The sequence below is a fragment of the Eucyclogobius newberryi genome, unplaced genomic scaffold, assembly GCF_026437365.1.
Source record: "Eucyclogobius newberryi isolate DKJ021-1_F unplaced genomic scaffold, fEucNew1.0.hap1 SCAF_11, whole genome shotgun sequence".
In the NCBI taxonomy this organism is placed as follows: domain Eukaryota; kingdom Metazoa; phylum Chordata; class Actinopteri; order Gobiiformes; family Gobiidae; genus Eucyclogobius; species Eucyclogobius newberryi.
The window spans coordinates 31809412-31825192 of NW_027315735.1; the positions used below are offsets into that span (position 1 = coordinate 31809412).

The 15781-nt window shown below is 46.5% G+C and overlaps 1 protein-coding gene across 1 annotated transcript in view; it reads left to right on the forward strand.

The window, feature by feature from the left end:
* fer1l4 (fer-1 like family member 4) overlaps positions 1-15781 on the forward strand; it is a 51541-nt gene that overhangs the window by 26866 nt on the left and 8894 nt on the right. Inside the window, exons 29-41 of the mRNA XM_072440014.1 lie at positions 349-456; positions 1288-1449; positions 1691-1865; positions 2485-2579; positions 6958-7083; positions 7399-7438; positions 7511-7611; positions 10523-10657; positions 11830-11943; positions 12219-12346; positions 13297-13467; positions 14087-14241; positions 15193-15374. Of these exons, the coding sequence (XP_072296115.1) occupies positions 349-456; positions 1288-1449; positions 1691-1865; positions 2485-2579; positions 6958-7083; positions 7399-7438; positions 7511-7611; positions 10523-10657; positions 11830-11943; positions 12219-12346; positions 13297-13467; positions 14087-14241; positions 15193-15374 (1692 nt within the window). The remainder of the gene's footprint in view (positions 1-348; positions 457-1287; positions 1450-1690; positions 1866-2484; positions 2580-6957; positions 7084-7398; positions 7439-7510; positions 7612-10522; positions 10658-11829; positions 11944-12218; positions 12347-13296; positions 13468-14086; positions 14242-15192; positions 15375-15781) is intronic.

Below are 15781 nucleotides of genomic sequence, written 5' to 3' on the forward strand. Positions count from 1 at the left end.
AAATACTATGCAGCTTATTCAATTATTTTAAAATGAATAATAATTTATAAATATTGCTTTTAACGTCTCACATGATTAAACTTCTATCTCCATGGAGACACTCAGGTGGAGACCCCCCACTAGACAGGTTACGTAGTGTGCCTTTATTGTGCCTTTATTGTGCCTTTATTGTGCCTTTATTGTGCCTTTATTGTGCCTTTATTGTGCCTTTATTGTGCCTTTATTGTGCCTTTTTGCTGATGACATTGAATATTTTTGCCCCAGAGTTTTTGACAGCTTTAAATTAGTGGTAAAATAGTAAAAATGTTTGTAGCCGCGCCCCTCTACTGATCACATGACTCTGTCTAGCCACGCCTCCCTCGCAGTCTGGACCCTCAGGAGCTGGAGGAGGCCGAGGACAGAACCTTCCTGATCCCGGAGGGCGTGAGACCGGTGCTCAAGACGTTCAGGATCGAGGTGAGCGCTGGGACCAATCAAGATGTCTGATGTCTGTTTGCACCAGACTTTTACTTGTAGATCAGGAAAATGACCTTTATTCCAAGCAACAATCGAGCTACTTTGTGGAAAGAGCGAGCTTGTGCATTAATAAAAGGTCACGACGTGTTGCTGCTCTAATCATGCTTCATTAGTGGCACAGGAGCTTCCACGCCGAGATGACAATGTGTGTGTTATCACGTTAAAGTTGACTAAACCTGTCTGCGTCTTCACTGTGAGCGCAACAGGGGAAAGGCCCAAAGGATTTAGAACAAAACGATAACCAGAATAATCAAATAACGCGTGTGTATGAATGCATTTTTAGAGTAACTGTTGTATTTGACGACAAATTTGAATACATATCTTTCCGTCTTTAAGGATTTCTCTTTCATTTTTGGTCCTTGGTAAAGAACAGAGCGTCAATAAGGCCTGAACTGGGACTAAACCATGTCTAAATCAGGACTAAATTAGCATTACAATAAGAGACAACAGAAGGTTTTTCTTTCCGTCTTTAAGGATTTCTCTTTCATTTTTTGTCCTTGTCTCATTAGTTTGCCCTTTTTTGCGCCGTTGTCTCTGTCGAAACCTGCAGAGCTGAGAACGATCTGACAGAAATCAGGTTCATCACATCAAGTGTAACTGTTTACCCGACGTGTCTATCATCTGATCGCTCCAACAATCAGATCGTTATCAGATTTGTTTTATTTATATGCTAATTATGTACATACAATTACCACAAACCACTGTCCCTTCTCTCACAGCATCTGTCACCTGATGCTGTGGATTTTATTACTGTCTCTCTGGGGCCTTCAGGTGTTGTTCTGGGGCCTCCGGGACCTGAAGAGGGTGCAGCTGTTCGAGGTGGAGCGTCCCGTGGTGAGAGTGGAGTGTTCGGGGAAAACCCTGGAGTCCGAGGAGATCGAGGACTACAAGAGCCAGTCCAACTTCAAGGATGTGGTCCGATACCTGGACGTGGTAAAGAACAGAGCGTTAATGCGGCCTGAACTGGGGCTAAACCAGGTCTAAATCAGGACTAAATTAGGATTACAATAAGAGAAAACCAGCCTAACCTAAACCAGAGTTGAACTTGGACTGAACCAGGACCAACAACCGCATCGCAAGGGTTTTGGGGCTGTACTGTGACTCAATCTGGGCCTAACCGTAACTAAACCAGATCTAAACCCGGTCTAACTCCGGTCTCTCCCCGTGTGGTCAGGAGCTGCCGGAGCAGGTGTATCTGCACCCGCCTCTGACCCTGTTCGTGATGGAGCGCAGGGCCTTCGGGAGGCTGGTCCTGATTGGGTCCCACGTGGTCCACACCCTCATGTCGTACGGCCTGCGGGAACCGGGGGCGGAGTCAGACCACGAGGAGGAGGAACTTATGCAGAAAGGTGATGCGTCATTACATTCATTGCACTGTGTAAAAAGAAACATTATTTCATATTTTTAACATTGTTTTAACATACATGGAGTTGTATTTAGCTTCTTTCACACTTTTTTTGATTAATCTAAGTCCCACTGACCCTCAGAAAAGGAATATCTTATCTTAAAACAAATCTCATGAGATTTGTGATGTCATAGGAAGAGCTCTGGAGTCTGCTCTGCCGTTAGTAAGTCCTTCATGGCCAGAATCGACTACATTCATTACAACCGCATGCTCACATTAGCAGGTCAAGGCAAGCTTTTGTTTATTTCTCACATGGTAATTCCCTCTGCTGCCAGTAGATGGAGTTCTAACACAAATCCGGGAACACCTGACAGATATAAAGTAGTGTGTGCTTTCAGGAGATACATCATTTTAAGTTCTAAAGCATGAGATGCCAAACCAGAGGATGTGTGCCCTTTAACTCTTCTGACTTTTGACCTTTAAGATAAAGTTATTGTTTGTCCGTCCACTGTGGCTCAGTTTAAATGTAATTATGAATGTATGATTATTTCATCCAGTTGACCACAGTCAGTTACGTGGAGTTGATTGTAAATATAAAATATGATGTTTGATGATGTGTTCAGTCGTGAAGAAGCAGATGAAGGCGGCTCCTGTGGACACTGTGGGGAACCTGGGACTGAGCACTCTGAACCTGAAACAGAGCAAGATCCCCTTCAAGGTACGACCCGGACTAAAGCAGGACTAAAGCAGGACTAAAGCAGGACTAGACCAGGACTAAAGCAGGACTAGACCAGGACTAAAGCAGGACTAAAGCAGGACTAGACCAGGACTAAAGCAGGACTAGACCAGGACTAAAGCAGGACTAAAGCAGGACTAAAGCAGGACTAGACCAGGACTAAAGCAGGACTAAAGCAGGACTAAAGCAGGACTAAAGCAGGACTAAAGCAGGACTAGACCAGGACTAAAGCAGGACTAAAGCAGGACTAAAGCAGGACTAGACCAGGACTAAAGCAGGACTAGACCAGGACTAAAGCAGGACTAAAGCAGGACTAGACCAGGACTAAAGCAGGACTAGACCAGGACTAAAGCAGGACTAGACCAGGACTAAACCAGGACTAAAGCAGGACTAAAGCAGGACTAGACCAGGACTAAAGCAGGACTAAAGCAGGACTAAAGCAGGACTAAAGCAGGACTAAAGCAGAACTAAAGCAGGACTAAAGCAGGACTAGACCAGGACTAGACCAGGACTAAAGCAGGACTAGACCAGGACTAAAGCAGGACTAGACCAGGACTAAAGCAGGACTAGACCAGGACTAGACCAGGACTAAAGCAGGACTAGACCAGGACTAAAGCAGGACTAAAGCAGGACTAAAGCAGGACTAGACCAGGACTAAAGCAGGACTAGACCAGGACTAAAGCAGGACTAGACCAGGACTAAAGCAGGACTAAAGCAGGACTAGACCAGGACTAAAGCAGGACTAGACCAGGACTAAAGCAGGACTAAAGCAGGACTAAAGCAGGACTAGACCAGGACTAAAGCAGGACTAAAGCAGGACTAAAGCAGGACTAAAGCAGGACTAAAGCAGGACTAAAGCAGGACTAGACCAGGACTAAAGCAGGACTAAAGCAGGACTAAAGCAGGACTAGACCAGGACTAAAGCAGGACTAGACCAGGACTAAAGCAGGACTAAAGCAGGACTAGACCAGGACTAAAGCAGGACTAAAGCAGGGCTAAAGCAGGACTAGACCAGGACTAAAGCAGGACTAGACCAGGACTAAACCAGGACTAAAGCAGGGCTAAAGCAGGACTAGACCAGGACTAAAGCAGGACTAGACCAGGACTAAAGCAGGACTAGACCAGGACTAAAGCAGGACTAAAGCAGGACTAAAGCAGGACTAGACCAGGACTAAAGCAGGACTAGACCAGGACTAAAGCAGGACTAAAGCAGGACTAGACAAGGACTAAAGCAGGACTAGACCAGGACTAAAGCAGGACTAGACCAGGACTAAAGCAGGACTAGACCAGGACTAAAGCAGGACTAGACCAGGACTAAAGCAGGACTAGACCAGGACTAAAGCAGGACTAAAGCAGGACTAGACCAGGACTAAAGCAGGACTAAAGCAGGACTAGACAAGGACTAAAGCAGGACTAGACCAGGACTAAAGCAGGACTAGACCAGGACTAAAGCAGGACTAGACCAGGACTAAAGCAGGACTAGACCAGGACTAAAGCAGGACTAGACCAGGACTAGACCAGGACTAAAGCAGAACTAAAGCAGGACTAAAGCAGGACTAGACCAGGACTAGACCAGGACTAAAGCAGGACTAGACCAGGACTAAAGCAGGACTAGACCAGGACTAAAGCAGGACTAAAGCAGGACTAGACCAGGACTAAAGCAGAACTAAAGCAGGACTAAAGCAGGACTAGACCAGGACTAGACCAGGACTAAAGCAGGACTAGACCAGGACTAAAGCAGGACTAGACCAGGACTAAAGCAGGACTAGACCAGGACTAGACCAGGACTAAAGCAGAACTAAAGCAGGACTAAAGCAGGACTAGACCAGGACTAAAGCAGAACTAAAGCAGGACTAGACCAGGACTAAAGCAGAACTAAAGCAGGACTAAAGCAGGACTAGACCAGGACTACACCAGGACTAAAGCAGGACTAGACCAGGACTAGACCAGGACTAAAGCAGGACTAGACCAGGACTAGACCAGGACTAAAGCAGAACTAAAGCAGGACTAAAGCAGGACTAAAGCAGGACTAGACCAGGACTAAAGCAGAACTAAAGCAGGACTAAAGCAGGACTAAAGCAGGACTAGACCAGGACTAAAGCAGGACTAAAGCAGGACTAGACCAGGACAAAAGCAGGACAAAAGCTAAACTAGACCAGGACTAAAGCAGGACTAAAGCAGGACTAGACCAGGACTAAAGCAGGACTAGACCAGGACTAAAGCAGGACTAGACCAGGACTAAACCAGGACTAAAGCAGGACTAAAGCAGGACTAAAGCAGGACTAAAGCAGGACTAAAGCAGGACTAGACCAGCACTAAAGCAGGACTAGACCAGGACTAAAGCAGGACTAGACCAGGACTAGAACAGGACTAAAGCAGGACTAGACCAGGACTAGACCAGCACTAAAGCAGGACTAGACCAGGACTAAAGCTAGACTAAAGAAGGACTAAAGCAGGACTAAAGCAGGACTAGACCAGGACTAGACCAGGACTAAAGCAGGACTAAAGCAGGACTAAAGCAGGACTAGACCAGGACTAAAGCAGGACTAAAGCAGGACTAAAGCAGGACTAAAGCATGACTAAAGCATGACTAAAGCAGGACTAAAGCATGACTAAAGTATGACTAGACCAGGTCTAAAGCAGGTCTAAAGCAGGACTAGACCAGGTCTAAAGCAGGACTAAAGCAGGACTAAAGCATGACTAAAGCAGGACTAAAGCAGGACTAAAGCATGACTAAAGCAGGACTAAAGCAGGACTAAAGCATGACTAAAGTATGGCTAAAGCAGCACTGAAGCAGGACTAGACCAGGACTAAAGCTGGACTAAAGAAGGACTAGACCAGGACTAAAGCTGGACTAAACCAGGACTAGACCAGGACTAAAGCTGGACTAGACCAGGACAAAAGCAGGACTAGACCAGGACTAAAGCAGGACTAGACCAGGACTAAACCAGGACTAAAGCAGGACTAAAGCAGGACTAAAGCAGGACTAAAGCAGGACTAAAGCAGGACTAGACCAGGACTAAAGCAGGACTAGACCAGGACTAGAACAGGACTAAAGCAGGACTAAAGCAGGACTAAAGCAGGACTAGACCAGGACTAAAGCAGGACTAAAGCAGGACTAAAGCATGACTAAAGCATGACTAAAGCAGGACTAAAGCATGACTAAAGTATGGCTAAAGCATGACTAAAGCAGGACTAAAGCATGACTAAAGTATGGCTAAAGCAGGACTAAAGCAGGACTAAAGCAGGACTAAAGCAGGACTAAAGCATGACTAAAGCATGACTAAAGCAGGACTAAAGCATGACTAAAGTATGGCTAAAGCAGGACTAAAGCAGGACTAGACCAGGTCTAAAGCAGGACTAAAGCAGGACTAAAGCATGACTAAAGCAGGACTAAAGCATGACTAAAGCAGGACTAGACCAGGTCTAAAGCAGGACTAAAGCAGGACTAAAGCATGACTAAAGTATGGCTAAAGCAGGACTAAAGCAGGACTAAAGCAGGTCTAAAGCAGGACTAAAGCAGGACTAAAGCATGACTAAAGCAGGACTAAAGCAGGACTAAAGCAGGACTAAAGCAGGACTAAAGCAGGACTAAAGCATGACTAAAGCAGGACTAAAGCAGGACTAAAGCATGACTAAAGTATGGCTAAAGCAGCACTGAAGCAGGACTAGACCAGGACTAAAGCTGGACTAAAGAAGGACTAGACCAGGACTAAAGCTGGACTAAACCAGGACTAGACCAGGACTAAAGCTGGACTAGACCAGGACAAAAGCAGGACTATAGCAGAACTCGACCAGGACAAGACCAGGACTAAAACTGGACTAAAGCAGGACTAAAGCAGGACTAAAGCAGGAACTTGAACCAGGCAATAAACCGGGAACTAAACCAGAGACTAGACCAGGGACTAGAACCAGGACCAAAGCAGAGACAAGAACAGGGAGTAGACTAGGATCAAACAATGGAAAGAACAGAACTAACCCCAAGACTAGAACAGGACAAACAGGAGAAACAGGACAAGACCCAGACTGGGTCCCATGTTTAGTGCTAGTTTAGGCCAAATTTGAATGTGATGATTGTGCAAGTGTGAACGCACCCTTAGAGTAAACCAGGGCCAGGCTGAGGCTGGACCTGGCCCAAACAGGAAACTACACATGGAACTTAATCCAGGACTAAACCATACAATGTAATTTAAAGAAATGTGTTCAATTATTCAAAGGAAGTAATTGAACTCCAGGACTAAAATGTTGTCTTTGAGCGCAAAAAATAAAACAGGTCCAAACAACATCAAAACAAAAAACCTGAAGCAGGAATAAACCATATCTAACCACGTTCTTTCCATAACCTTTCTTTCCCCGTCAGAACCCTCTGAAGATGGTGACGAATAAACTTCAAAAGGAGGAGGAGCTGGAGGAGGAGCCTGAGGAGCAGGAGGAACTCGACTGGTGGTCCAAGTACAACGCCTCCATCCAGGAACGAGACAGAGAGGTCTAATATTTATATGGAACCATTAAAGTCTAACTCAGGACTAAAGCAGGATTATTAGTATCATTATGTAAGTGATACAGCAAAACTGAAAAGAATCTGTCCCTGTGAAAGAGGGACACGTTTTACCAGAAAACAAAGACTAAATGAACCAGACTTTACTCGGCACTGAACCGTAAATACACCAGAACACTAAACCAGGTGTGATCCAATTAAAAATACTTTATGAGCTCTTATGAGCGTTTAACCATGTATTCAGGATTTCCCCTCATCATTTACTTGCTCACAGTTGTATTTTGATTGGTTTTGTTTTTGTAGGCTGCGTCTCAGAGAGAACTGGAAGAACAAGCTGAATCCGGTGAGCTTTACTGGCGCCTAGTGGACACGGCTGGAACTGTAAGGTGATGGCATGTTTTTATTATTTTTTCAGAAGGGGCAAATTTGACAATGGCTAACATTGAGGATGATGAGGAGGAGATGGTGGTGGTGGAAATGGAGCCTCCGAAACGGAAGAACATTGCAACTCTCACGGTCAGAATTATTCAATTATTGTTTTTGAACGTAATTATTCTATCCATCCATCCATTTTCTGCCGCTTTATCCGGGGCCGGGTCGCGGGGGCAGCAGTCTGAGCAGGGACTCCCAGACTTCCTCCTCCCCAGACACTTCCTCTAACTCTTCCGGGGGGATCCCGAGGCGTTCCCAGGCCAGCCGAGAGACATAGTCTCTCCAGCGTGTCCTGGGTCTTCCCCGGGGCCTCTTCCCGGTGGGACATGCCTGAAACACCTCCCGAGGGAGGCGCCCAGGAGGCATCCGGAACAGATGCCCGAGCCACCTCAGCTGGCTCCTCTCGACGTGGAGGAGCAGCGGCTCTACTCCGAGCTCCCCTTTCTTGTAATTTTATCTTGATACAGCTGTTGGACAGTTACTCCTGTGTGTAAAAGATTTACAGTAGTAGCAGGTCGGATCACTGCAGACCCTTCTCACCCTGGACACGGAGTAGTTGAGCCACTCCCCTCAGGCAGGAGGCCACTCCACTCAGGCAGGAGTCCACTCCCCTCAGGCAGGAGGCCACTCCCCTCAGGCTACAGTAGCTCAGTGGTAGAGTGCTCATCTTCTGATCCAAAGGTCGGTGGTTCGACTCCCCGCTCAGTCAGAGCGGTCAGATCCACTGGCCCGCAGGTTGGCGGTGCGATCGCAGCTGCCTCATGTGAATACTGCCGTTGTGTCCTTGGGCAAGACACTTAACCCAACTTGCCCCCCAGGAGTATATCTGGGGTGTGAATGTGTGTGTGAATGGGTGACTGGTTCCTTGATGTAAAGCGCTTTGAGTACCTTGACGGTAGAAAAGCGCTATATAAATGTGACCATTTGATTTACATCCGGACAAGAACCTCCCGCCACAAGAACAAGTTTCCTCTGACATCAGCAGACTTATCATGAGTAGTTTAGACTACTGTAACGGCTGCTCACTGGTCTCTCCAAACGAGCTGTAAAACAGCTGCAGTACATCCAGAACGCTGCTGCTCGGGTCCTGACCAGAACCAGGAAGTATGATCACATTAGTCCTGTTCTCAGGTCTCTGCACTGGCTCCCTGTGGCTCAGAGAATAGACTTTAAAGCAGCTTTAAAGACCGGCCTCCTGCTGGTGCCAGAGTCAGGACTAAACATGGACCGGCCTCCTGCTGGTGCCAGAGTCAGGACTAAACATGGACCGGCCTCCTGCTGGTGCCAGAGTCAGGACTAAACATGGACCGGCCTCCTGCTGGTGCCAGAGTCAGGACTAAACACGGACCGGCCTCCTGCTGGTGCCAGAGTCAGGACTAAACATGGGGAATCTGCTTCAGTTTGATGCCACTAAAATCTGGAACAGTCTTCCTGAAGATGTGAGACAGGTTCTACTCTGACAATGATTGTTTAGCTGTGCATGTGACTGAAATTATTAACTTGTGATTTATGTCATGTCTGTGTGATTTTAATGCATATTTATGCATATATATATTCCCTGTTGTGTGAAGATCTTTGAGTTGCCTTGTGTACGAAATGTGCTCTATAAACTTCCTTTGCATCACTTTAATAACACAACACTTTAATATAGTATAGTCTATAACGTTTTACTATTATTATTTGTATACATCGTTTTATGTTGCACCCTAATGCCGAAGCAAGTTCCGAGTTTGTGAAACAGATTCTCTGTATGTGTGTGTGTGTGTGTGTGCGGTGTGTGTGTGTGCGGTGTGTGTGTGTGCGGTGTGTGTGTGTGCGGTGTGTGTGTGTGTGCGGTGTGTGTGTGTGTGCGGTGTGTGTGTGTGCGGTGTGTGTGTGTGTGTGTGTGCGGTGTGTGTGTGTGTGTGTGTGTGCGGTGTGTGTGTGTGTGTGTGTGTGTGTGTGTGTGCGGTGTGTGTGTGTGTGTGTGTGTGCGGTGTGTGTGTGTGTGTGTGTGTGTGCGGTGTGTGTGTGTGTGTGTGTGCGATGTGTGTGTGTGTGTGTGTGCGGTGTGTGTGTGTGTGTGTGCGGTGTGTGTGTGTGTGTGCGGTGTGTGTGTGTGCGGTGTGTGTGTGTGTGTGTGTGTGTGCGGTGTGTGTGTGTGTGTGTGTGTGTGCGGTGTGTGTGTGTGTGTGTGCGGTGTGTGTGTGTGTGTGTGTGTGCGGTGTGTGTGTGTGTGTGTGCGGTGTGTGTGTGTGTGTGTGTGTGTGCGGTGTGTGTGTGTGTGTGTGTGTGTGTGTGTGTGCGGTGTGTGTGTGTGCGGTGTGTGTGTGTGTGTGTGTGTGTGCGGTGTGTGTGTGTGTGTGTGTGTGTGTGTGCGGTGTGTGTGTGTGTGTGTGTGTGTGCGGTGTGTGTGTGCGGTGTGTGTGTGTGTGTGTGTGCGGTGTGTGTGTGTGTGTGTGCGGTGTGTGTGCGGTGTGTGTGTGTGTGTGTGTGTGCGGTGTGTGTGTGTGTGTGTGTGCGATGTGTGTGTGTGTGCGGTGTGTGTGTGTGTGTGTGTGTGCGGTGTGTGTGTGTGTGTGTGTGCGGTGTGTGTGTGTGCGGTGTGTGTGTGTGTGTGCGGTGTGTGTGTGTGTGTGTGTGTGTGCGGTGTGTGTGTGTGTGTGTGTGTGCGGTGTGTGTGTGTGCGGTGTGTGTGTGTGTGTGTGTGCGGTGTGTGTGTGTGTGTGTGTGTGTGCGGTGTGTGTGTGTGTGTGTGTGCGGTGTGTGTGTGTGTGCGGTGTGTGTGTGTGTGTGTGTGTGTGCGGTGTGTGTGTGTGTGTGTGCGGTGTGTGTGTGTGTGTGTGTGTGCGGTGTGTGTGTGCGGTGTGTGTGTGTGTGTGTGTGTGCGGTGTGTGTGTGTGTGTGTGTGTGCGGTGTGTGTGTGTGTGCGGTGTGTGCGGTGTGTGTGTGTGTGTGTGTGCGGTGTGTGTGTGTGTGTGTGTGCGGTGTGTGTGTGTGTGTGTGTTCTCTGCAGTTGTACAGTGGTGAGTTGGAGGCTCAGTTCCATCAGTTCCAGGACTGGCTGCAGATCCTGCCTCTGCTCAAAGGCCGAGCTCTGGGCGACGCCCTGGAGGAGGAGCCAGAGGAGCGCGTCATGGGCAAGTTCAAGGTCAGTCCTGGCCTTAAAGACAACACTGACTCCACCCATGGCTCATTTTCAAATTCAAAATGGCACAACACTATGGTTTCAGATATGTTTTGTTCTAAACTATAGTTGTTTTCTTTCTCACACATTTATTTTTATTGTTAATGTGACCAATGAAGAAGGAGCTCGTTGTTATTAAAGGCAATGTGACAGGTTTGAATGCAAATTTCACTAAAACACAATGAACACAATTATATTTCAGATTTGACTTGACATTTTGCCTATTTGTCCCCAGTTTGATCATTTTTGTCATTGTAATTTATAATTGTACTTCCTGGTTTGACATGAGCAGCAAGTGTGACATAGATAGAGATAATTTCACACCTGTTACCTAGCAACCGTACTGTAAACAACATATAAATACAAAACTGTTAGGATTTGACAAACAATAATACCATATAACAGCTTTATTTTGTTGAATAATCGTTAAAGCTTGTCAGTTCAGTCTCTGTTTTCAATGGCACGTCGCACATTGATGACATCACGGAGGAATTCTGTTTTTTCAACTAGGCTCTACTTCCTGTCATTTTAAAGTTTCAAAATGTCTTCACAAACTGCATCGTAACAGAAGTAAGGCAGGTGCAAAACAAAGTCATAATTAAATATAGACTTTGATTCACTTGTTTATTACTCTTATTAGTATAAGTAAGTTAAATTCACGTTTTACTTTTAAAATAAAAAAGTGGTGTAACATATTATTTAATTTTTTTCACCAGCTTCACAAAATTGGACTTTCTGAATGGCAAACTAAAGTTAAACCTGCCAGAGTAAATAATGGACTATGGATTGAACTAAAAAGACCATATTTCGCTTTTAAAATGGTCGCAATATTATTATTTTTTTGTATTGCGACCCGAACAATCATTACTATCGATAAACCAAATAACATTCCGACTCATTGGTTTTCCACACAGATTCAGAACGTGGGCAGCATGACGGAAAAAAATTATAAATGCTCACCTATCCATGTTGTATCCATGTCCATGTAACAATGCAAAACGAAATACCATGAAGGGGTAAAAGTCCTCGACATGTTGCGTATGACAAGAAGCTGAAACCCACGAATCACTGGTTTATTCTGATCGTCACAATGTTTAGTTCCAGTTAATTGAAGCACGTTGGTGTCACATGTTCAGGGCTCGTTCCTGGTTTATCCCATCGACTCTGAGGCGGACGACACGGTGCAGATCACAGACGGGATCCCCAAAAACTCCCCCGTCAGAGTCCTGGTCCGGGTTTACGTCGTCAAGGTATTACCCACATCAATGTAACGTAGTAAATGTGTGTGCTGTATTGTTTTTTTATTGTTGATTTTTAGTCGGGAGTCTGAAATAAAGATTTGTTGATTACATTAATACAAAAAGATATGAAATGCTTAAGACTGGCTTGGTTTCAGATCCTTTTCACTTTCAGTCCTGGTTTGGACCTGGAATAGACTTAACTTACTTTTATATGACTCAGGGCTGCGCAGTGAATTGAATGACGGCTGAGCGAGTCAGAATAAAACCCTTTGCTCTGTGCTCAGGCCTCCAGTCTGTCGCCCACTGACCCCAACGGCAAAGCGGACCCTTACCTCCTGCTCCAGGTCGGGCCCCAGCGCCAGGACTCCAAGGACCGCTACATCCCCAAACAACTCAACCCCGTGTTCGGAGAGTCAGTATCATGTGCCCAGTTCTGTTTAGACCGTTTTCTGCTTTCGTTATTTAATCCATGTTTAGTCCATGTATTGCCCTGGTTTGATCCTAGTTTAGTTCAAAATTTGAGCTTGTTTAATAATCCTTGTTAAGACCATCTTTAGTTCATGTTTAGTCCTTGTTAGACCCTGGATTAGCCCTGATTTAGTCCATGTTTAGTCCTGGTTTAATCCTAGTTTAGCTCTGGTTAAGATCTGGTTTAGCCCTGGTTTAGCCCTGGTTCAGCCCTGGTTTAGTCCAGGTTTAGCCTTGGTTTAGCCCTGGTTTAGCCCTGGTTTAATCATTTTTTAGCCCTGGGTTAGTCCATTTTTAGCCCTGGTTTTGTCCATGTTTAGCTCTGCTTTAGCCCTGATTTAGTCCATGTTTAGTCCTGGTTTAATCCTAGTTTAGCTCTGGTTAAGATCTGGTTTAGCCCTGGTTTAGCCCTGGTTCAGCCCTGGTTTAGTCCAGGTTTAACCTTGGTTTAGCCCTGGTTTAGCCCTGGTTTAATCATTTTTTAGCCCTGGGTTAGTCCATTTTTAGCCCTGGTTTTGTCCATGTTTAGCTCTGCTTTAGCCCTGATTTAGTCCATGTTTAGTCCTGGTTTAATCCTAGTTTAGCTCTGGTTAAGATCTGGTTTAGCCCTGGTTTAGCCCTGGTTCAGCCCTGGTTTAGTCCAGGTTTAGCCTTGGTTTAGCCCTGGTTTAGCCCTGGTTTAATCATTTTTTAGCCCTGGGTTAGTCCATTTTTAGCCCTGGTTTTGTCCATGTTTAGCTCTGCTTTAGCCCTGGTTTAGTCCATGTTTAGTCCTGGTTTAGCCCTGGTTCAGCCCTGGTTTAGTCCATGTTTAGTCCTGGTTTAGCCCTGGTTAAGCCCTGGTTTAGTCCATGTTTAGTCCTGGTTTAGCTCAGTAGGTCCCGTCTGTTCCAGAGTGTTCGAGTTCACCGCCTCGTTTCCGTTGGAGACGGAGCTCCTGGTCAAAATCCTGGACCACGATATGGTTGGAGCTGATGACGTCATCGGGGAAACTCGTCTGGACCTGGAAAACCGCTTCTACAGCCGGCACCGGGCCAGCTGTGGACTGCCCCTGCACTACGACACGTAAGGAGAACCAGAACCATTAGAGAGCGCCATGGCAAAAAGACATGGTGCCGCGGTTCCTCAAAGAGACATGGTGCCGCGGTTCCTCAAAGAGACATGGTGCCGCGGTTCCTCAAAAAGACATAATGCCGTGGTTCCTCAAAGGTGTTGTTCGAGGTTGCCGGGCAGCAGAGGAAGAACTCGCTTGACACTTTAAAGGATGATTTAAAGGAGTTTACAGTAGACTTTATACTTCTCCTTCACAAAGGCAGAAACCCCCCTTAGACTGCACTTTGACCTCTCTACGCTTACCAGATGTTGGAAGAGTGCCACGTACAAAGCCCCATCAGGCCCCTACATGGACATCTCCAGCGCCTTTTCAAAATTTATCATAAATAGAGAGTCCTCTAAGTGTCAGAATACTACTTTGGGTCAGATACCTCAGTGCGACAGTGACTTTTACCAACATAATCTGGCCTGCGAATCTCCAATTTCAGAGCAATAAACACAAAAACAACAAAAACAAAATTAATGCTCAAGTGAAAATGAATATATACAAACCAATGCTTCAGTTGAAATAAACAAAGACGATAGTAATAAATAAAGGTGGATAATCCCTCCTGTGCCTCCTGTTTTGCAGAGAAGGGTACAACATGTGGCGGGACGCGAAGAAACCCAGCAACATTTTAACTGAACTCTGTCAGAAACACAACATCCCAGACCCAGAGTTCAGGACCAACACGGTCAAAGTCCTCAACAAGATCTTCAAGATCCCCCCCGACGCCGTCCCCGAGGGTAAAACCTGGTCTACTCCTCGTTCTGTCCTGGTTGAGACGTGTATTAAGCCTGGTTTGGTTTAGTTGGGTCACAGCATTTTATTATACAGTTTTTTCCTGGGTCAGTTCAGTCCTGGTTTAATACATTTATTTACCTTGTTGAGACCTGAATTTGTCCTAGTTTAGTCCTGATTTAGACCTGCCGGGCCGAGATGGACCGGGTTTCATTGTTATCACACAGTTTTATTATATAATTGTATCTGCACTTATCCAAATATTTCGTTCCTGGAATAGTTCTTCTTTAGATGTAGATCAGTCCTGTTTTAGTCCTAGGTTAGCCCTGGATTAGCCCTGTTTTAGTCCTGGTTTAGCCCTGGTTTGGATGTAGATCAGTCCTGGCTTGAGTCATTCTGGTCTATCTCTTGTTCTTGTCCTAGTTTAGTTCTGATCCCGTCCTGCCTGGTTTGGTTTAGATGTAGCTTAGTCTAGAGTTTCAATCTTATGGTCAATTCTTGGTTTAGTCCTGATCCTTCCCTTGAGCTTGTCTTGTCTTTTCTTTGGGTCTTACGTTGGTCTAGTCCCGGTCTAGTCCCGGTCTCTGGTCCTCGGTCTAGTCCCGGTCTCTGGTCCTCGGTCTAGTCCCGGTCTCTGGTCCTCGGTCTAGTCCCGGTCTCTGGCCCTCGGTCTAGTCCCGGTCTAGTCCCGGTCTCTGGCCCTCGGTCTAGTCCCGGTCTCTGGCCCTCGGTCTAGTCCCGGTCTCTGGCCCTCGGTCTAGTCCCGGTCTCTGGTCCTCGGTCTAGTCCCGGTCTCTGGTCCTCGGTCTAGTCCCGGTCTCTGGTCCTCGGTCTAGTCCCGGTCTCTGGTCCTCGGTCTAGTCCCGGTCTCTGGCCCTCGGTCTAGTCCCGGTCTCTGGTCCTCGGTCTAGTCCTGGTCTCTGGTCCTCGGTCTAACCTGGTTCTCTCTTGCGCAGACCTCCTGAAGCAGAACCAGCTGTCGGAGCTCCAGACGGCCGAGCTGGAGGAGCACATGGCCCTGAACGTGCTCCATCGCTGGGCTGAGATGAGCGAGTTCACCCCTGGAGCGGTGCCTCTGGTCCCGGAGCACGTGGAGATCCGACCGCTATTGAACCCTGACAAACCAGGACTACCCCAGGTCTAGTTTGGTCATTTATTTCACAGTTTAGTCCTTTTTTAATAGGTGTTTGTTTTGTCCATATTTGGTCCATGTTTGGTCTTATATTATTATAAATCCACTTTTTCTAAAGCAATGATTCATTATTCATTATCACAATTATTTTTCACAAGGAAACATACAGTAACTTTTTTTTTTTGTTTAAAGATAATGTACAATTTTATACTTTTAGGCCGTGTTCACACTTTGGTTGGTTTTTTACCCTGGTCTAGTCCATGTTAAAGCCCCAGTTTAGTCCACATTAAAGTCCCAGTTTAGTCCTGGTTTAGTCCCGATTTAGTCCCAGTTTAGTCCTAGTTTTGTTCGAGTTTAGTCCCGGTTTAGTCCCAGTTTAGTCCTAGTTTAGTCCTGCTTTTAGTCTCAGTTTA